Below are 16790 nucleotides of genomic sequence, written 5' to 3'. Positions count from 1 at the left end.
TTGGCACTTTAAAGTATGCAGGTCTTTTGAACACATCAAAACATTAAATAATATAGTATTCACGGGCCTTGTCTCGTCGTTTACACCTCATAATGTGAAATTGTATGTTTCAAATGTATGAAAATGAAAATAAAATACCTCATAACTATTTTCGGTCTTGCTCGGTCAGGCTGAAACCAGTGGCGGCGTAAGGCGTAGGCGACGTGGGCCACCGCCTACGGCCTCGCGGAACAAGGGGCCTCGCGCATCAAAAATTTTGCTCACATGTCAAATTCACTGAATCAAGAAATCAGAAACTGTCAATGAATAGACCATTGACCCGTTTTTTTTTATTATTTCATAAAATCCGTCTTCAGGTCGCCACAGAACAAGGCCTCGCGACATCTGTCTTGCCCACATCAAATTTAGGTCTTGCCCCGCCACTGGCTGAAACTTTCAGGTATTGTTACCGAGTCTGTAACGAAGCTGCACGATCTTTTACTTTGATCCCAAACGGTCCCGATTAGAAGTTATGAATTTAATAATAATATGCATATACACCACCATCTGCTACTGCTGCGTGAAGATAGAGACGATAGGAGAATTTATGACATGTTCTTACCACAGATGTGATAATCCGCAACTCGGAACTGCTCTGCGGGTCGATGGACAAAAGCACGCTGGGCTCTGGTACCAAGAGTAGCATCTTTTACATCCTGCTGCGCGACTGGGGCGAGGAGCACGCCGTCCGAGCCATGTGGAGGTATGTTCTCAACTCCTAGCTATATGGTATTTCCCGGTCTCGATATAGATAAATATACAGCAAAGCAGGCGCAAAAGAAATACCAAATCGAAACGGCACAATTTATATTGATGATTTTTCTCTCTTACACAGCATTATGAATGAAAGTACCTCTCTGTTGAGTCTAGCTCTGCTTGAATGAGGATCATTTCGATTTTTAGCTGTGAATGCAGATTTATAGGGCTAAGAAATCCTTAATACACAGTCCAAAAATTTTTGTTCTACGACAAAAATTGACGAAGTTATGGCCAAATTACTAAAAAAGTTCACTGACCGCCTGGCGCGGGACCGTTGACGTCACTGTATCCGATCCGAACGCTGCCGGCGTACTGCGTGGATAGAAAATATTTTTTTCTAGCCAAACTATCAGTTTGAGAGAAAAACTTGTAATGACATATATTCATCAGAATAAAGTAAGCTATCGATAGGTAATTTTAAAAATAGAAATTGTGAAAAATAACGCAAAAAATCCATACGCTCATACGATTCAATGGAACGCAGAGACGCGATTGGGGTCTCCGCGGTGGTATATTTGGCGATTTATTCAAATAAAGTGTTCATAAGTGTTGTTAGAGTCATATCTTCTTCCAAGTAAAATATAAAAATGTATAAGTATTAATTTATTTATTTCTAACAATAAGGTATAGCTGAGGCAGATACACTCTGCCTAGGCTACAAGACATTTCTATGCAGATCATTTCGATGTACACGCAATACCTACGTGTTATTTAGTTTTTCTGAGTTAAACCTACGTACCTACCTATCTATTCGCCGTTCCCATGGGCGGACCAGCTGCTGCAGGAAAGGACAGCTGCTCCCTCCTGGAAATCTATTTAATCTTAGCCTAGAAGCTGGGTATGACTCCCCCGCCCCCCTCCTCTCCCCAGGTCATAAGCTGGGCATGACTTCCCCCTCGGCCAGAAGTTGGGTATGATTTACCCCCCCCCCCCCCAGGCCCGAAACTGGGTAAGGCTTGCCCCTCCCCCCAGGCCATAAGCATAAGCTGGATATGACACCCCCCCCCCCCCCATGCCAGAAAAGCCAGAAACTGGGTAAGGCTAGCCCCTGCCCCCAGCCCATAGAAACTGGTTATGACTTGACCCCCCCCCCCCCATCCCCCAGGCCAGAAGCTGGGTAAGGCTAGCCCCTTCCCCCAGTCCATAAGCATTCACACATGCATGGCGAGCATTCACACATGCATGCACAAGCTAGGTATGACTCCCCCTCGGCCAGAAGCTGGGTATGACTTATCCCCCCCCCCCCAGGCCAGAAACTGGGCATGAATTGCTTCTCCCCCCCTCCCACCAAGGCCAGAAGCTGGGTAAGGCTTGCCCCTCCCCCCAGGCTATAAGCTGGGTATGACTTATCCCCCCCCCCCCAGGCCAGAAACTGGGTATTAGCATCATATTATGTATTATTATGTTCAATACAAACAATCATTAAGTTACACTCACCCCAACCGCGTCTCCGCATTGCATCGAATCCTATGAAAATGTGGTTTTTGGACATAGCGATACTTAATTTTCACAATTTTTATTTTTTTAAATTACTGGTCGATAGGTTACTTTATTTTGATGAATAAATGTTATTAAAAGTTTTTTTCTAAAACTGATGGTTTAGCTGGAAAAAAATATTTTCCATCCCAATAGTACGCCGGCTGCGCTCGATTCGGATATAATGACGTCACGCGGCCCTGCGTACGTTGACTTTTAGCGGCAAAAACGGCCTATGTTTATTACTTAATATCTTCGTAAGTAATGGTCCGATTTGGATAATTCAAAAAGATATATCTTTCTTATGTCTTAAAGATTAACGTAGATACTAGTTTTATTGAATTTTCTACAACAGTACTGATCCTCATTGGAACGCGGTCTAAGATCTAAGAAAACACTCTGTAAATTCTGGTGCGTGAGTTGTAGGGCTTGCGTCAATTTATAAAACGGATCTTGGTTTGTGTGACTATCAAGTGACCATTCCCACTTCTTGTTCTCACCGCTTCAACTCCTTTGTAGCCAGGATGTACAGCTTGACCGCCAATAAAAACTTAACCGGTCTTCACGCACGTAAAATTTCTACGACTGTCATTTTCGTTGCAAACTCGCTCTTATTATAAGTATCCGTCCATACAATTTTACAAAGATACAGTAAACTACGTCATTTGTCTACAGGCTGGCTCGCATGGCGTCGTACTACATGATGAACCGCGGCTTCAGCTTCGGCATCATCGACGTCACGCCCGGCAAGAAGCTCATCGAGGCCAAGAACAAGCTGCTGGAGACTGGGTAAGTGCTACTTACTAGTCAAGTTACGTCAGACTCTAACCAAACTCTAAACAAAAGTAAAAGTGCTTTTTTTAAGCCTATTTACAGAAATAAATGAGTTTTATTGAGTTTTATTGAGTTTTTTTATAACCCATATTCACAAACGATGCTTGCTTAAGTGAAGTAGCAACGCCATGCGAAGTTAAACGCACAGCGTTGAATACAGCTCTGTGATAAGTTTCGTGTGTGTCACTCGGCCACTCAAATATTGTTTATAAATAGGCTTTGGGGACTCTGTGCGTCTACGCGCACTGTTAGACATCATAGTAATGTTTGTGAATACGGTCTCACAACTGAGGTCACAAACTTGATGTCAAGTTTTAAAGTCATAAGACACTACCGCCAAGTATTTCATCCTACTGTGGCATTTTATTCAGTTGCAATAGGGATGATTTTGTAATTTTAATATTTTTGTCCAGGTACTCGAAATGCGACGGCTACATCTTGGAAATGGAGAAGGGAACGCTCCAGTGCCAACCCGGATGCACGATGGAGGAGACCTTGGAAGCCGTCATGCTCAGCGAGCTTAGTAGTATCAGGTCAGATAACGTCATAAAACTATCAAAGAGCGATGCCACAAGTAAACCCAAAATTGAGTCGCTTAAATATTATATTACTAGCCGCGTAGTTTCGGCAGAGTAGAATAGACACCACACTCAGTCTTAGAGGAGACTAAGGGACAAATAGGCGAAAATCATGCCTTCTCAACTCCTCAGGCCAGCACTGTACCTAGGTCAAATCCTTCATTTGCTTCTGGTAAATTAGAGGTTCTTCCTCTTGAGTCAGTGACCTGATAACGATGATATAATGTTCTATTACATGTCTATTGAAGAAAACTAATGTTCGTTTAATTGCAGAGAGTTGGCCGCCAAAGCTTGCTTCCGTGAGCTACACCCGACAAACGCACCACTGATCATGGCACAAAGCGGGTCCAAAGGTAGTGTACTACAAAATTTGCATAGCTAAAGCCTGGTCCGTGAGCACGTAGAATCCCGTCCAATGACCCCAAGCTACCCATTCCTATCGCTCGCGCGTAATTATGTTGCTGTCGCGCTCGCACACTCACTCACGGACCAGGCTTGAGATCCATATTTACAGCTTACAAAACTTGAACATTTGCCGTGTGAAATAGAAAAGGCAATTACAATCACGTACTTCGTGATCATGAAAAATGGACTTACAGCAAGAGTTATAAAGTATATTTTTGTGTGCAGGATCAAACATCAACATCTCGCAGATGATAGCGTGCGTGGGGCAACAGGCGCTGAATGGCAAGCGAGTGCCCAACGGCTTCGAAGACCGCTCTTTGCCACATTTTGAGAGGCATTGTGAGTTGACAACCAATATACCCAATCCTATTCCTAAATGTTATGCTTATGCTAGCTATGTGAAATCTAGCCAAGTCGGAAAATTCTAGCATTATCATTAACTCTTTTAAATCTGTCCATTAAAGTTTAAAAACTCCAGGAACGATGAAAAATGTGGACTTCTTTGTTGTGAAAGGTCAATTGAAACAATATCTAAGTGACGGTGTACTTGATCGTGGCAAATGTACAATCGTGTGAGCGACAAAAAAGTGACAGTAACCAAAGTGCATCATCACTGTTTGAAAATTAAAAAAAACTTTATTCCTTATTCATGAGTCTATTTTTCCGTAGTCATAAAGCGAGAGATCTTGCTTTGATCGTCCTTTCACGGCTTACTACCCAGGAGTGAACTGACATTTGGCTAAAATAAATACAAATGAGTAGAGTAGGTCATCTTCATAGAAACGCACGGGCGCAGTTTGTATGTGGTTGCGCCGAATTTTGTCAGTGTATGCGTGCGCACCGCATACGTATATTGGCGCGCTCACATACAAACCGCGCTCGGTGTGTTTCTATGAAGATGACCTATTCATTTGTATTTACTCTGCTAAAACGATCTTTTTCCATGCAGCCAAGATCCCCGCCGCCCGAGGGTTCGTGGAGAACAGCTTCTACTCGGGGCTCACGCCGACGGAGTTCTTCTTCCACACCATGGGCGGGCGCGAGGGGCTGGTGGACACCGCCGTCAAGACTGCCGAGACAGGGTACTTGCAGCGGAGACTTGTCAAGGTGGGTTGGTCAAAGTCTTCTTTTTCTTATTTTATTAATGGCAATGAACTTGTGTATTTTCGCCACAGGGCACACTGTTTTGGTCAAAGTCAAAGCTATTATTCAGTACTTAGGCCCCTTTCCAGGCTGCATAAACACGTCACAAAATTGCCAATTCTAGGTTTGGTACTGGTTGTATGGTGTGGTGAGTGAGGAAAGGCATATTGCCATATAATGACGGATAATATTTCATGCTTCATATGTTTCATTACTTCTTTGAATGCTCTGTAGCCTAATTTTTCCTCAGAATATCGTAAAAGAGGAACGATTATGGGAACATCAGATCTTTCCAACCCGTCTGGGCTAGCGTTGGGAGTGTAGGCCAAATCCTTCTTGCCTCTGATAAATCGAGAGGAGTCGTGGTTCTGTTGTGGAGATTTTATCTGTTTGGAGGGTGAAGTCGAAGCGTTAGATGTGATTAAGCGCCCCTAGCGGGAAACTTTCAAAAACTGAAATTTTCATACATTTTTTGAACACACTCAGCCCACTGATTGGATATTCAAAGACTTTTCCACTCCGCTGCGCCTTGGTAGCAACCGGGCCTTAGTCTCGTCTCATGGTTTATTATATTAGTTTGAGCTTCTGTTCTCTTGCAGTCATTGGAGGACCTGGTGCTGCATTACGACATGACGGTGCGCAACGCGACTGGCGAAGTCGTGCAGTTCCAGTACGGCAGCGACGGGCTTGACCCATCCTGCATGGAGGGCAAGGGCCGGCCCGTCGACCTGCCGCGCGTGCTCGCCGACGTGCGAGCGAGGTGCCACGCCAGGTACACGCCGCGTGACGTCACGACCAGGTGGAGCGGTCCAGTACGGCAGCCACGGGCTCGACCCGTCCTGCATGGAGGGCAAGGGCCGGCCCGTCGACCTGCCGCGCGTGCTCGCCGACGTGCGAGCGAGGTGCCACGCCAGGTACACGCCGCGTGACGTCACTACCAGGTGGAGCGGTCCAGTACGGCAGCCACGGGCTCGACCCGTCCTGCATGGAGGGCAAGGGCCGGCCCGTCGACGTGACGTCACGACGAGGGGGGGCCGCTCCAGCAGGCTTCGATGCCTGGACTCCAGAGCAAGGGTCCCGGGGAGACCAACGGCCAAAAATCTCACAATGACGATGAGCGTATGGGGCACGTCACATGGCCTTGAGCCATGGGGCATGTCAAGTGGCTACAAGCGTATGGGGCATGTCACGTGGCGATGATCACATGGGGCATGTCATGTGGCGAATAGCGTATGAGGCATGCCACCACGGGTTGTGAATAAACTAACAATTTCTGGCAGTGTCAGTAAACTCATTTCATTCAACACTTTGACACAATTAAATTTTTTTTTACATTGATTTTCAAAATATTGTTTTTGCTACAGGGAAGAAGAACCTTTGGACGGAGATGGTATCGTTCTAGCTGCCGAAGAAACTTTAGCTCTGGACGACTTCAAGACTTGCCCAATCGAGTTCAAGAACGAAATATTGTAAGTGCTTTTAAAGTCTTTTTTAGTATCCAGAACATTAAAGATACATCAGTGCAAAATACTACACATAAAAAAAAGAGACCGAAAGCAAGACAGAGAGGACGAAAGAGCAACTATTGTAACTTAGCCAAAATGAGTGATAAGTTATTTTTAAAGTAATTTTGACTTACCATTTTCATTTTATTAGAGTTTTTTCCACGGGTTCTTTCTATAAAACGGGACAGGCAGCCTGAAAGCGGGATGTATGGTCAGGTTAATTAATTCCAGTCTTAAAACTGTCAGTGTTTTATGCCCGTTTTTACCATCAATCCTTAAGTTACCCCTTTGAAAACAAAATTCCTGTTATGTGTTACCATAGGGGTCACTTAAAATTAGGTATTGATGGTGTTTTTTTTTATCCACAACGAGAAAGCTCTTGGCCTGTATCTCACCTGATGGTAAGTGACGATCAGGCCGAAGGTGGAAGCGAGCTTCACCCGGAATCCGGTGAAAACGGGCATTAGTCTTATTTTGCTTGTCTTGAACGGTGAATCTTAACCATCCTCATTTTCCAGGGCGTTCCTAAAAAAGATCGCGGACAAAGTGCGCAATCTTCGGGCGAAGTACGCGCACTGCGGGCCCATCATCCGTCAGCTGGAGCGCCTCACGCTGACGCAGCTGGTGCGCTTCGTGCGCGTCTGCCACGACAAGTACCAGCGCAGCGTCATCGAGCCCGGCACCGCGGTGGGCGCGCTGGCGGCGCAGGTGAGAATAGAAATGATCAGGGTATGCAAGGCTACATAGGTCTTAACCCGCCCTGTAAGACAGCACCGTTCTGTACCGCAAGACTGCACAGTTATGTACTCGCAAAGTAACACAGGTATGTGCCTGCAAGACAGCACCGGTTATTGTCTATAAAGCAGCACAACAATATCTACGCAAGCTTGAGGTCACCAACATTGGTAAGTGTCAACATCAAAGTGCGCAACCTTCGCGCTAAGTACGCGCACTGCGGGCCCATCATCCGTCAGCTGGAGCGCCTCACGCTAGACAGCAGACCTGTGCCTGCAACGCAGCACAATACTGTACCCGCAAGTTAGCACAGGTCTATACCGGCAAAGCAACATAGGTCTGTACCCGCAAGGTACATTGTGTGCCGGCAAAGCAAAACGGGTCAGCGCATTGTATACGAAGCAGCAGAACAATGTCTACGCAAGCTTGGGGTCAGGTGTCAATACCTTTCCCCCTGAAGTATTACAGATGAAGGAAGCACAGCTGTTAGTGTTTACTCTAGGTTCTATAGGCACCATTAGTCTCTTTCTACACTGGTTCATCAACAGCCCTTTACAGTCCACTGCTGGACTATGAGCCTCCTCCACTATAGTGGAGGGTTTTGCCATAATCTCCACGCTTGGCAGGCGGGTTGGAGATCGCAGTTTAAAAGATTGATGTTTTTCAGAGAGCGCTGCTGCCCATTCTCTGTTTGATGTGTAGTCCCTAAGTCGCCTCTTACGACACCCGCGGGAAGAGTAGGGGTTGGTGACAAATGTATTCTACTCTGCCGTCACCACACGGCTTCACTTAGGCACACTACACTGGTTCACTTAGGCACTATGAATAGGTCAATATCTGACTGAACTAGACTCTTGGAAAAATGTATAATGATGTTCTTTATCCTCAACAGAGTATCGGCGAGCCGGGCACCCAAATGACCCTCAAAACCTTCCACTTTGCGGGCGTAGCGTCCATGAACATCACTCAAGGAGTGCCGCGTGTCAAGGAAATCATCAACGCGTCCAAGAACATCTCGACACCAATCATCACGGCCGAGCTGATGAAGCCGCACGACCAGGAGTTCGCTAGGAAGGTCAAGGGGCGGGTGGAAAAGACTACACTAGGAGAGGTTAGTTTTAAGCAAGATTTTAAGTCGAAAATTCTTCTGTATTTATTTAGATCATCTGTGTCATGAAAGTTCTTCTTCTGCTGTGCCTTTTCCCATTTCATTTATGATCGAACCTCTTCGATCTAAGGCGCCAAGATAGCCTGTCTTCGGTCGACTGTCGTTGATCGTTGAGGAACACCTAATCTTTGGAAATGGTTGTCCACCAACTGGCTTGCAGGCATCCTCTGCCTTTTGTGGATAGTTAGGATTTGTTTTACAACCGGCTTTCTTCAGCTCGTGTCAACGCATGTCTTCACCAGCGCATACGACTTTCATCCATCAAGATACAGACAAGTCTGTATGATGTGTTTGTTTATAAACAATAATGATTAAGAGCCATTTCACAAAAATATTCCGCGCGAATTTAGGTAAAAGCTGTCAACGCAACGTCAAAAGAGTAAAAAGAACGCTGAAATGGACAAAAAAATCTTGAGCCGTGACTGTATTAAGACTTGATTTAAGTTATTAATTTTAAGGTAGAATGAGGTATTCAAACTTGATAAATTAATTTAAATTTTTAATAGAGTTTAATAAGTCTTTTATATTTCGATTCATAATGAAACACGAATAGGTATAATATGTAAAATATATATTAAGTACAAAATAAAGACAGTCACATAGTGAAAAAAAAATCTGCCCCCTTACAGCTCCATCATCGGACCCTGGATACGAAATATTCGTCAAGGCGAATCACACAAGCCCAAACTCCATAGGGTTCTATTGTTTTGTTACGGAGGTGGCTATTGCATCTCCTCCAGATCCATTATCAGACAGAGCTAAGAAATAAATAAATAAATATTATTATAAGTAAACAAATAACTAATATAATGCATCTTACTATCTTACTTCTTACTAGTCTTACTAATATTATAAATACGAAAGTTTGTGTGGATGTCTGGATGTTTGTTACACTTTCGCGTGAAAGTAGTATCAAAATCTGTTCAGTAGTTTTTGCGTAAAAACTACTGAACAGATTTTGATGAAACTTTACAGTACAGTACAGCAGTACTAGGCAGTCTGTGTTCAACTATCACTCGGGCCGGAAGTTCCTATCGCAAGACCTTTGGTTCACTCAGTTCCGATACGACTCTAGTGCTGTGTGTAATTATTTTCGTGAATACACTGAGTTTATTAATTTCTACGAGTGGATTTCATTTTGCCTGAGACCTACGCCATGAACCCTGAACCAGAAGACCCTGTCGCCAGCGACAGCGACGCTCATCCATCCCTGGCGTCGACCGGAATAACAATGTAGGCTATAATTTATGACGATCTGTGACAAACTAAATTTCAAGCGGGTGAAGCCGCGGGCAATACTACATATTTCATACTAGCTTTTTGTCCGCGACTTCTTCTGCGATGAAGTGGAAAATGGTTCTAATAGAATTAAAATATTCTAAGAAAATTAATTTTGTTAAAATAAATGATTATATTTTTTGATATGAAATCTACAAATTATTATGTTTAAATATTTGAATACTTACAAAATTATGAGATCTTTCTAAAACAAAATTAAAACACTACACCTGCCGCAGATTTCTTTGTAAACAATGTTTTTTTGTTTTTCCTTCAGGTGCTAAAATCACCAGGCTATTGTGTGCGCATACTCTGGAGTATTCCACATACAACTGGTCATCGGAGAAGCATAGATTTCCATTAAGTCTACTCCCGCTACCATATGGAACTCCGCTAAAACTCGTGAGGGCGCCAACACTTGCTTTTTATCGAAAATTAGTATGAGCAGCTGCGCACGCGGTTGCCCGTTGCAGGCTCTATGCAACCACACTATTTTAAACCGTGGTCCCTAAGCATGAGATGGGAAACTGCACTCTCTTGAATTCTCTTGAATTTGGTGGTGTTAGGGGGGGGGGGGAATCCTAGGAATGAATACAGAATTTCCAATGGAATCTCCTCATCAATATTGCGAAATTGCGAGTTGCAAATTGCAATGCAATGTTACGTTTTCACTTGTTATTTTATTGTAATCTGACCTTGATTTTTCAAACACGTGTCAAAATAAAAAAAATAATTTAAATCAAAAGTACTAAGGAATATTTCATTGATATCAACTTAGAAACAAGCACAGATCACAGAAACTAAAGGGAAATGTGACAAGGGACAAATTGGAACATATTGCTTGTGAAAGCAATGATGACAGTAGCGACGTCATTATGTAAACAGTTTATATTGCTTGCATAGTACTAAAGATTATTCGAACGTTGAATACTGATACCGCAGTGGATAATGAGCACATAATTTGATTTCTTTGTGTGTGTGAATTTCTAATACGACACTGAGTTTCGAACTCAGCGCATTACTTAGCATCTCTCTATATTTCTATGGAACCAAGTTATCTCCTTAATAACATTCCACACCTTTTTAACATAGTCAGGTAATAATTTTAATAAAATACGAAGCACGTCATCTATCAATAGGATATATGTATATTTTAGAAGTTAATAAATTATGCATAAAATATAAACACTAGAAGTTTAGTTAAATCGTAGAATTTCTGAAAAACAAGTACTAAAATAGTACTGAAAAAAAAGTATTAATATGTTATCTAATTTATTTATTAAACGTCGAATTTTATCAAAGGTTTTGTACTAAAGTTTTTGAAAATATTTTATAGCCTACATAGAAAAAAATTAGGATTCTAAATCGTTAGAGAATTTTTTTTCGGAGCCTATTGCCTCCAAACAAACAAACAAACAATTAAATCTTTCCTCTTTTATTAGTATAGATTTAACAACAAAGCTTCCCTCTCGAAACAAAACGCTTCTTTTTCTTCTTCACGAAACAAAACTCAAAGCGGATAAATAAATAAACAAATCTTTGAACAAATTCACAGCGCCATCTAGTCCAGAAGTAGGCCACCAATATGCTTGTGTTAAGGGTGCTAGCATAATGGATAATTATACTTTTTTATAATTTATTTATTAAATTAAATACATGGTACCTACATATTATACATAGTTACACCCAGATCCGTCAAAGAAATTAAAATTCATCATTTCAATTTCTGCTCGGCCGGCCGACTCGAAACAGCCTCTCGGCATAGTATCAAATGTATTTGGTCGCCGTACAAATCACCGCTTTACGACACGAACGCACGTAAACGTCACGGCGGGAAAAATGACACAGGTCCTACCTTGACGGGCGCTCGCGCCATACTAATCGATGTCGGCTTGCGCATTGTAATTTATACTGATATTCACATCAATATTTTGACAAAGTGGTTACTAATATTTAAACAATAACTGTAGAAATCAATTCTACAATGAATATTCTTTATTTTGGGATACTTTTATTGCAGTTATTGTTGTGTTTTTAAACCAAAAACCACGATCAAAATGTGACGTTAATCTTCAAATTTGCCAAATTATTTTTAGATTTTACTCAATAATGGTAATGAAATTCAAGAATCTATTTCATTAATGGACTACAAGAATATATGTCCGATGATTACTATATATTTTTAAGCTTATTATATGAGCATAAATAATAGATACAGGACTTTGAAAATGAGTCTGCGGCAATTTTTCCGTAAAATGGTTGTGGGAGATGGGGCACTGTGAATTAAGCAAAAGAGTTTTAGTAAATCCGTTTCATTAATGGTCAACACCAAGGATTGACCTATCTTTCGCAGTTATTAAATAATCTCTGGGTGTTGCTTATGATAGTAATTCATGCTTCCAAAATCTTAGAAATTCGCACGAAAATGTAAAATGGCTCTTAATTTATGTGTTTTTAGATCACAACTTACATAGACGAGGTATACTTGCCAAATGAGTGCTTCCTTCTCATTCGGCTGGACGCGGAGCGCATCAAGTTGCTGTGTCTGGAAGTCAACGTGGACTCTATCATTTATTCGTGAGTAATTTATTTAACCGCTTGAGTCCCAGACGGCATTCATTAATGTCATAACAATTGATTATCTATTGTGTCTAGATTCGCGGGCCTTGAAGGATTAAAAGCTCTGTTATTATACTGACTTTTCATTTTCTTTTGATACTAGTCTTTCTTTTTATATCATCTCAAAAATTCAATTAGTTTTCAATTAATTGTAATATAGATTTATAGTTGTTTAAATTGATAAAAAGTTAGTCTTTTTTCAAAGTAGTGACATGATCATCACCTTTATGAAAAGTGAGTGTGTCATGTACTTACGGACTACATAATAAATATCGCGTTTGATTACCCTGATTCTGAGATTCAAGAGAGTTAATCAATTGAATAAGCGTCAAATACTCTACCAATGTTCCCTCTACTCAATGTTCTCCAACCTCTTTCCATTTCCTCAGGATATGCACATCAAAGCTGAAGCTAAAACCAGCTAACATCACAGCAGTATCAGAGTGGGCCATCAAAGTGTCGGGCGAGGCGAGCCGCGCCGGCTGGCTCAACGTAGGGCTCCAACAATTGGCCCGACTATTGCCCGCCGTGCCCGTCAAGGGGCTCCCGCAAGTGTCACGTGCCGTCATCGCCGCCGACGACACTGTCAGCCCAGTGCGGTGAGTTGAGAGAGCCAGAGACGATTGACGAACGGTATCGGTATCAAACTCCGAGATCCCTTGCCCAAACTTATAGGATGGCACCAGAATCCCTGAGTTTTTTTAATAAAATTTTTAATACCGCCTTTCTAGACGTAATTTACTCCTCACTCCACAAAACACTTGTTCGATGCGCCGTTTTCGCTGACGAGTACACCTCGCCCAACCCAACTGTATATTATTTGATTATTTATTAATAATGTAAATTATGTTTTTCAGGTATAAGTTGTGCGTGGAGGGCGACGGCTTGCGGGACGTGATCGCGACGTACGGCGTTGACGGAACCAAGACCACGTCCAACAACATCCTTGAGGTAAATCAATCACTTAGAATAGCTCGATATCTAAATGTTATACGAATTGCTCTTGCCGCCTAGACGAATAAGGGGATTTATGTTTCAACCACACCAAAGGTTCGGCCAAACCAACGCGATCACACGCGATCAGCTGGCGTGCAGCGATGGCGATCAATGCATTTAAGTCTGATCGCGTTGGTTTGGCCGAACCTCAACGCGTGCAGATCGCCATCGCCGGCGCGATCAAAGGCCAATGACAGGTCGCGTGAACTGTCATTGACCTTTGATCGCGTCAGCATTAACGATCTGCACGCGTTGATGTGGTTGAAGCTTTAATATTAAAATTTCTGGTTTGACCAACCGCGCACACTTGATACATTGATCCTTCCTTAGGTGTACCACACGCTGGGCATCGAGGCAGCCAAGTCGACCATCATCAGCGAGATCCAGGCCGTGATGGAGGGGCACGGCATGAGCGTGGACCGCCGCCACGTGGAGTTACTGGCCGGACAGATGACGGCGCGCGGCGAGGTGCTCGGCATCACGCGCTACGGGCTCGCTCGCATGAAGGACTCCGTGCTCAACCTGGCCAGCGTGAGTACACACGGCTCCGGCCGAGGGAGCCGCGGCTCGAGTGTAGACGGCGCCACGTGGAGTTACTGGCCGGACAGATGACGGCACGCGGCGAGGTGCTCGGCATCACGCGCTACGGGCTCGCTCGCATGAAGGACTCCGTGCTCAACCTGGCCAGCGTGAGTACACACGGCTCCGGCCGAGGGAGCCGCGGCTCGAGTGTAGACGGCGCCACGTGGAGTTACTGGCCGGACAGATGACGGCACGCGGCGAGGTGCTCGGCATCACGCGCTACGGGCTCGCTCGCATGAAGGACTCCGTGCTCAACCTGGCCAGCGTGAGTACACACGGCTCCGGCCGAGGGAGCCGCGGCTCGAGTGTAGACGGCGCCACGTGGAGTTACTGGCCGGACAGATGACGGCACGCGGCGAGGTGCTCGGCATCACGCGCTACGGGCTCGCTCGCATGAAGGACTCCGTGCTCAACCTGGCCAGCGTGAGTACACACACCAGATGACAGCGCACAGTGTTTTATGAAGACCATTTTTCGGACATGGTTAATTTTCTACATAATATTTCGTAATAATTTATGAAGAGAGCAAAATGAAAAACCATTTTCCTGCGTTTGTTTGGAAAGTGACGTCTTTATTCTTTTTTCTATTTACTTTTTAAATTGTCCTTGACAATAATCGTTCTCGGACGTAGGTAATCGTACAGGCCTTTTTATTGAATAAGCGGCTAGTTAAGGCGATTTAAATGTTAGCTACGAAATCCCCATTTAGCTAGCATTTTAAAAAACTAAACATGATGTCTAGCCATGTCCAAAAAATGGTCTTCATAAAACACTGTGCAGCGTTAATAAGCTCACTTAGTGACGCAGAGGGCAGATGTTAAGACAGTAGTCTTATCTAGGCGGTATCTTGGAGGTACTTCTCCCAGAAATGGGGACCAAAGGGAGAAGCCACGATAGCCGAACGGTGTAGGGGTTAGACTGGCCGACTTGTGATCCGAGGAATGTGGGTTCGGTCCCAGTCGGTCTATTGTGGTGAGCTCTCTCGTGATACAAGCATATTTTAGCTTAGTACGAGGGGCTAACGGGACTATTAGTAATTTGTGTAATATAACAAATGTAAAAAAAAAACTACTGAAACAAAGGGGAAGACAGAAGTTTCTCGACGAGCTTGCCAAAGGCGGCTTTGAGAGGCTTGCATTGCGGTATGCAGCATGCGAGAGGGAGTAAAAGTACTCACATTACACAGATCTTTTCCCCCCTTTGACATAAATGTACTTTTTTTTCCACTTTAGTGCTTCTAATTCATCTTCTAATCTAGAAAATTACAAGCACAATAGCACCTAACCACCACCTTAAAAATGCCGCATCCGTAATCAAAAACTTATCTCTTCCAGTTCGAAAAAACCGCCGACCACCTATTCGACGCGGCGTACTACGGGCAGCGCGACCACATCGAGGGCGTATCAGAATCAATCATCGTGGGCGTGCCGGCCGGCGTGGGCACGGGCGTGCTGCAGCTGCTGCACGCGCACGCGCCGCCGCCCGCGCGCCCGCCCGCGCCGCTGCTGTTCGATAGACCAGAATACCACCCGTCTATATGGGAATGACAGCACACGCGGTAATTGGGACCGCCCCCTATCGGGAGTAAGCCACGCCCCCTACTGTTCTACGCAGCAAGTATGACGCGCCACCGCCTCTCTATTTGCGAGTGAGTTACGCCCGCTAAAGCCTGGTCCGTGAGCACGTAGAATCCCGTCCAATGACCCCAAGCTACTCATCCTTATCGCTCGCGCGTAATTATATTGCTGTCGCGACTGTGCGACGCGCGCCCGCAGTGAGTGTGCGAGCGTGACAGCAACATAATTACGTGCGAGCGACAAGGATGGGCAGCTTGGGGTCATTGGACGGGATTCTACGTGCTCACGGACCAGGCTTTACTGTTCGACGCGGCTGAGTAGGATGACGCCGACCACGCTCACGCGCCACGCTCGCTGTTAGACCGCCCATCTATCTCCAAATGAGGATAGACGCTCTGCTGTTTAAAGCAGCTTACTAGGGTAGCGCGACTACATCGAGGGAGTATCGGAGTCGATCATCGTGGGCGTGCCGGCCGGCGTGGGCACGGGCGTGCTGCAGCTGCTGCACGCGCACGCGCCGCCGCCCGCGCGCCCGCCCGCGCCGCTGCTGTTCGATAGACCAGAGTACCACCCGTCTATATGGGAATAACACTTAGCATCATCCGTCTATAGGGGAGAATTGGGACTGCCCCTTATCGGGAGTGAGCCACGCCCCCTACTGTTCCACACAGCACGCGCCACCGCCCCTCTATTTGCGAGTGAGTTACGCCCGCTAAAGCCTGGTCCGTGAGCACGTAGAATCCCGTCCAATATGACCCCAAGCTACTCATCCTTATCGCTCGCGCGTAATTATATTGCTGTCGCGACTGTGCGACGCGCGCCCGCAGTGAGTGTGCGAGCGCGACAGCAACATAATTACGTAACTAGGACGACGACGCCCACGCTCACGCGCCACGCTCGCTGTTAGACCGCCCCTCTATCTCCGGGTGAGAATAGACGCTCTGCTGTTTAAAGCAGCTTACTAGGGTAGCGCGACTACATCGAGGGAGTATCCGAGTCGATCATCGTGGGCGTGCCGGCCGGCGTGGGCACGGGCGTGCTGCAGCTGCTGCACGCGCACGCGCCGCCGCCCGCGCGCCCGCCCGCGCCGCTGCTG

At 45.0% G+C, this 16790-nt stretch overlaps 1 protein-coding gene across 1 annotated transcript in view; it reads left to right on the top strand.

Annotated features, from left to right (window-relative positions):
• Positions 1 to 16302, top strand: part of LOC135080834 (DNA-directed RNA polymerase III subunit RPC1) — a 28769-nt gene extending 12467 nt beyond the window's left edge. Inside the window, exons 14-28 of the mRNA XM_063975559.1 lie at positions 607 to 742; positions 2950 to 3063; positions 3522 to 3641; positions 3960 to 4039; positions 4317 to 4430; positions 5041 to 5198; positions 5834 to 6159; positions 6599 to 6703; positions 7258 to 7447; positions 8367 to 8585; positions 12379 to 12497; positions 12929 to 13138; positions 13397 to 13490; positions 13866 to 14066; positions 15452 to 16302. Of these exons, the coding sequence (XP_063831629.1) occupies positions 607 to 742; positions 2950 to 3063; positions 3522 to 3641; positions 3960 to 4039; positions 4317 to 4430; positions 5041 to 5198; positions 5834 to 6159; positions 6599 to 6703; positions 7258 to 7447; positions 8367 to 8585; positions 12379 to 12497; positions 12929 to 13138; positions 13397 to 13490; positions 13866 to 14066; positions 15452 to 15664 (2399 nt within the window). The 3' untranslated portion in view covers positions 15665 to 16302. The remainder of the gene's footprint in view (positions 1 to 606; positions 743 to 2949; positions 3064 to 3521; positions 3642 to 3959; positions 4040 to 4316; positions 4431 to 5040; positions 5199 to 5833; positions 6160 to 6598; positions 6704 to 7257; positions 7448 to 8366; positions 8586 to 12378; positions 12498 to 12928; positions 13139 to 13396; positions 13491 to 13865; positions 14067 to 15451) is intronic.
• Positions 16303 to 16790: the final 488 nt, after the last annotated feature.

The sequence above is a fragment of the Ostrinia nubilalis genome, chromosome 18, assembly GCF_963855985.1.
Source record: "Ostrinia nubilalis chromosome 18, ilOstNubi1.1, whole genome shotgun sequence".
Taxonomy (NCBI): Eukaryota; Metazoa; Arthropoda; class Insecta; order Lepidoptera; family Crambidae; genus Ostrinia; species Ostrinia nubilalis.
The sequence above is the reverse complement of the archived record's forward strand: the minus strand, read 5'-3'. Positions and strand labels throughout refer to the sequence as shown.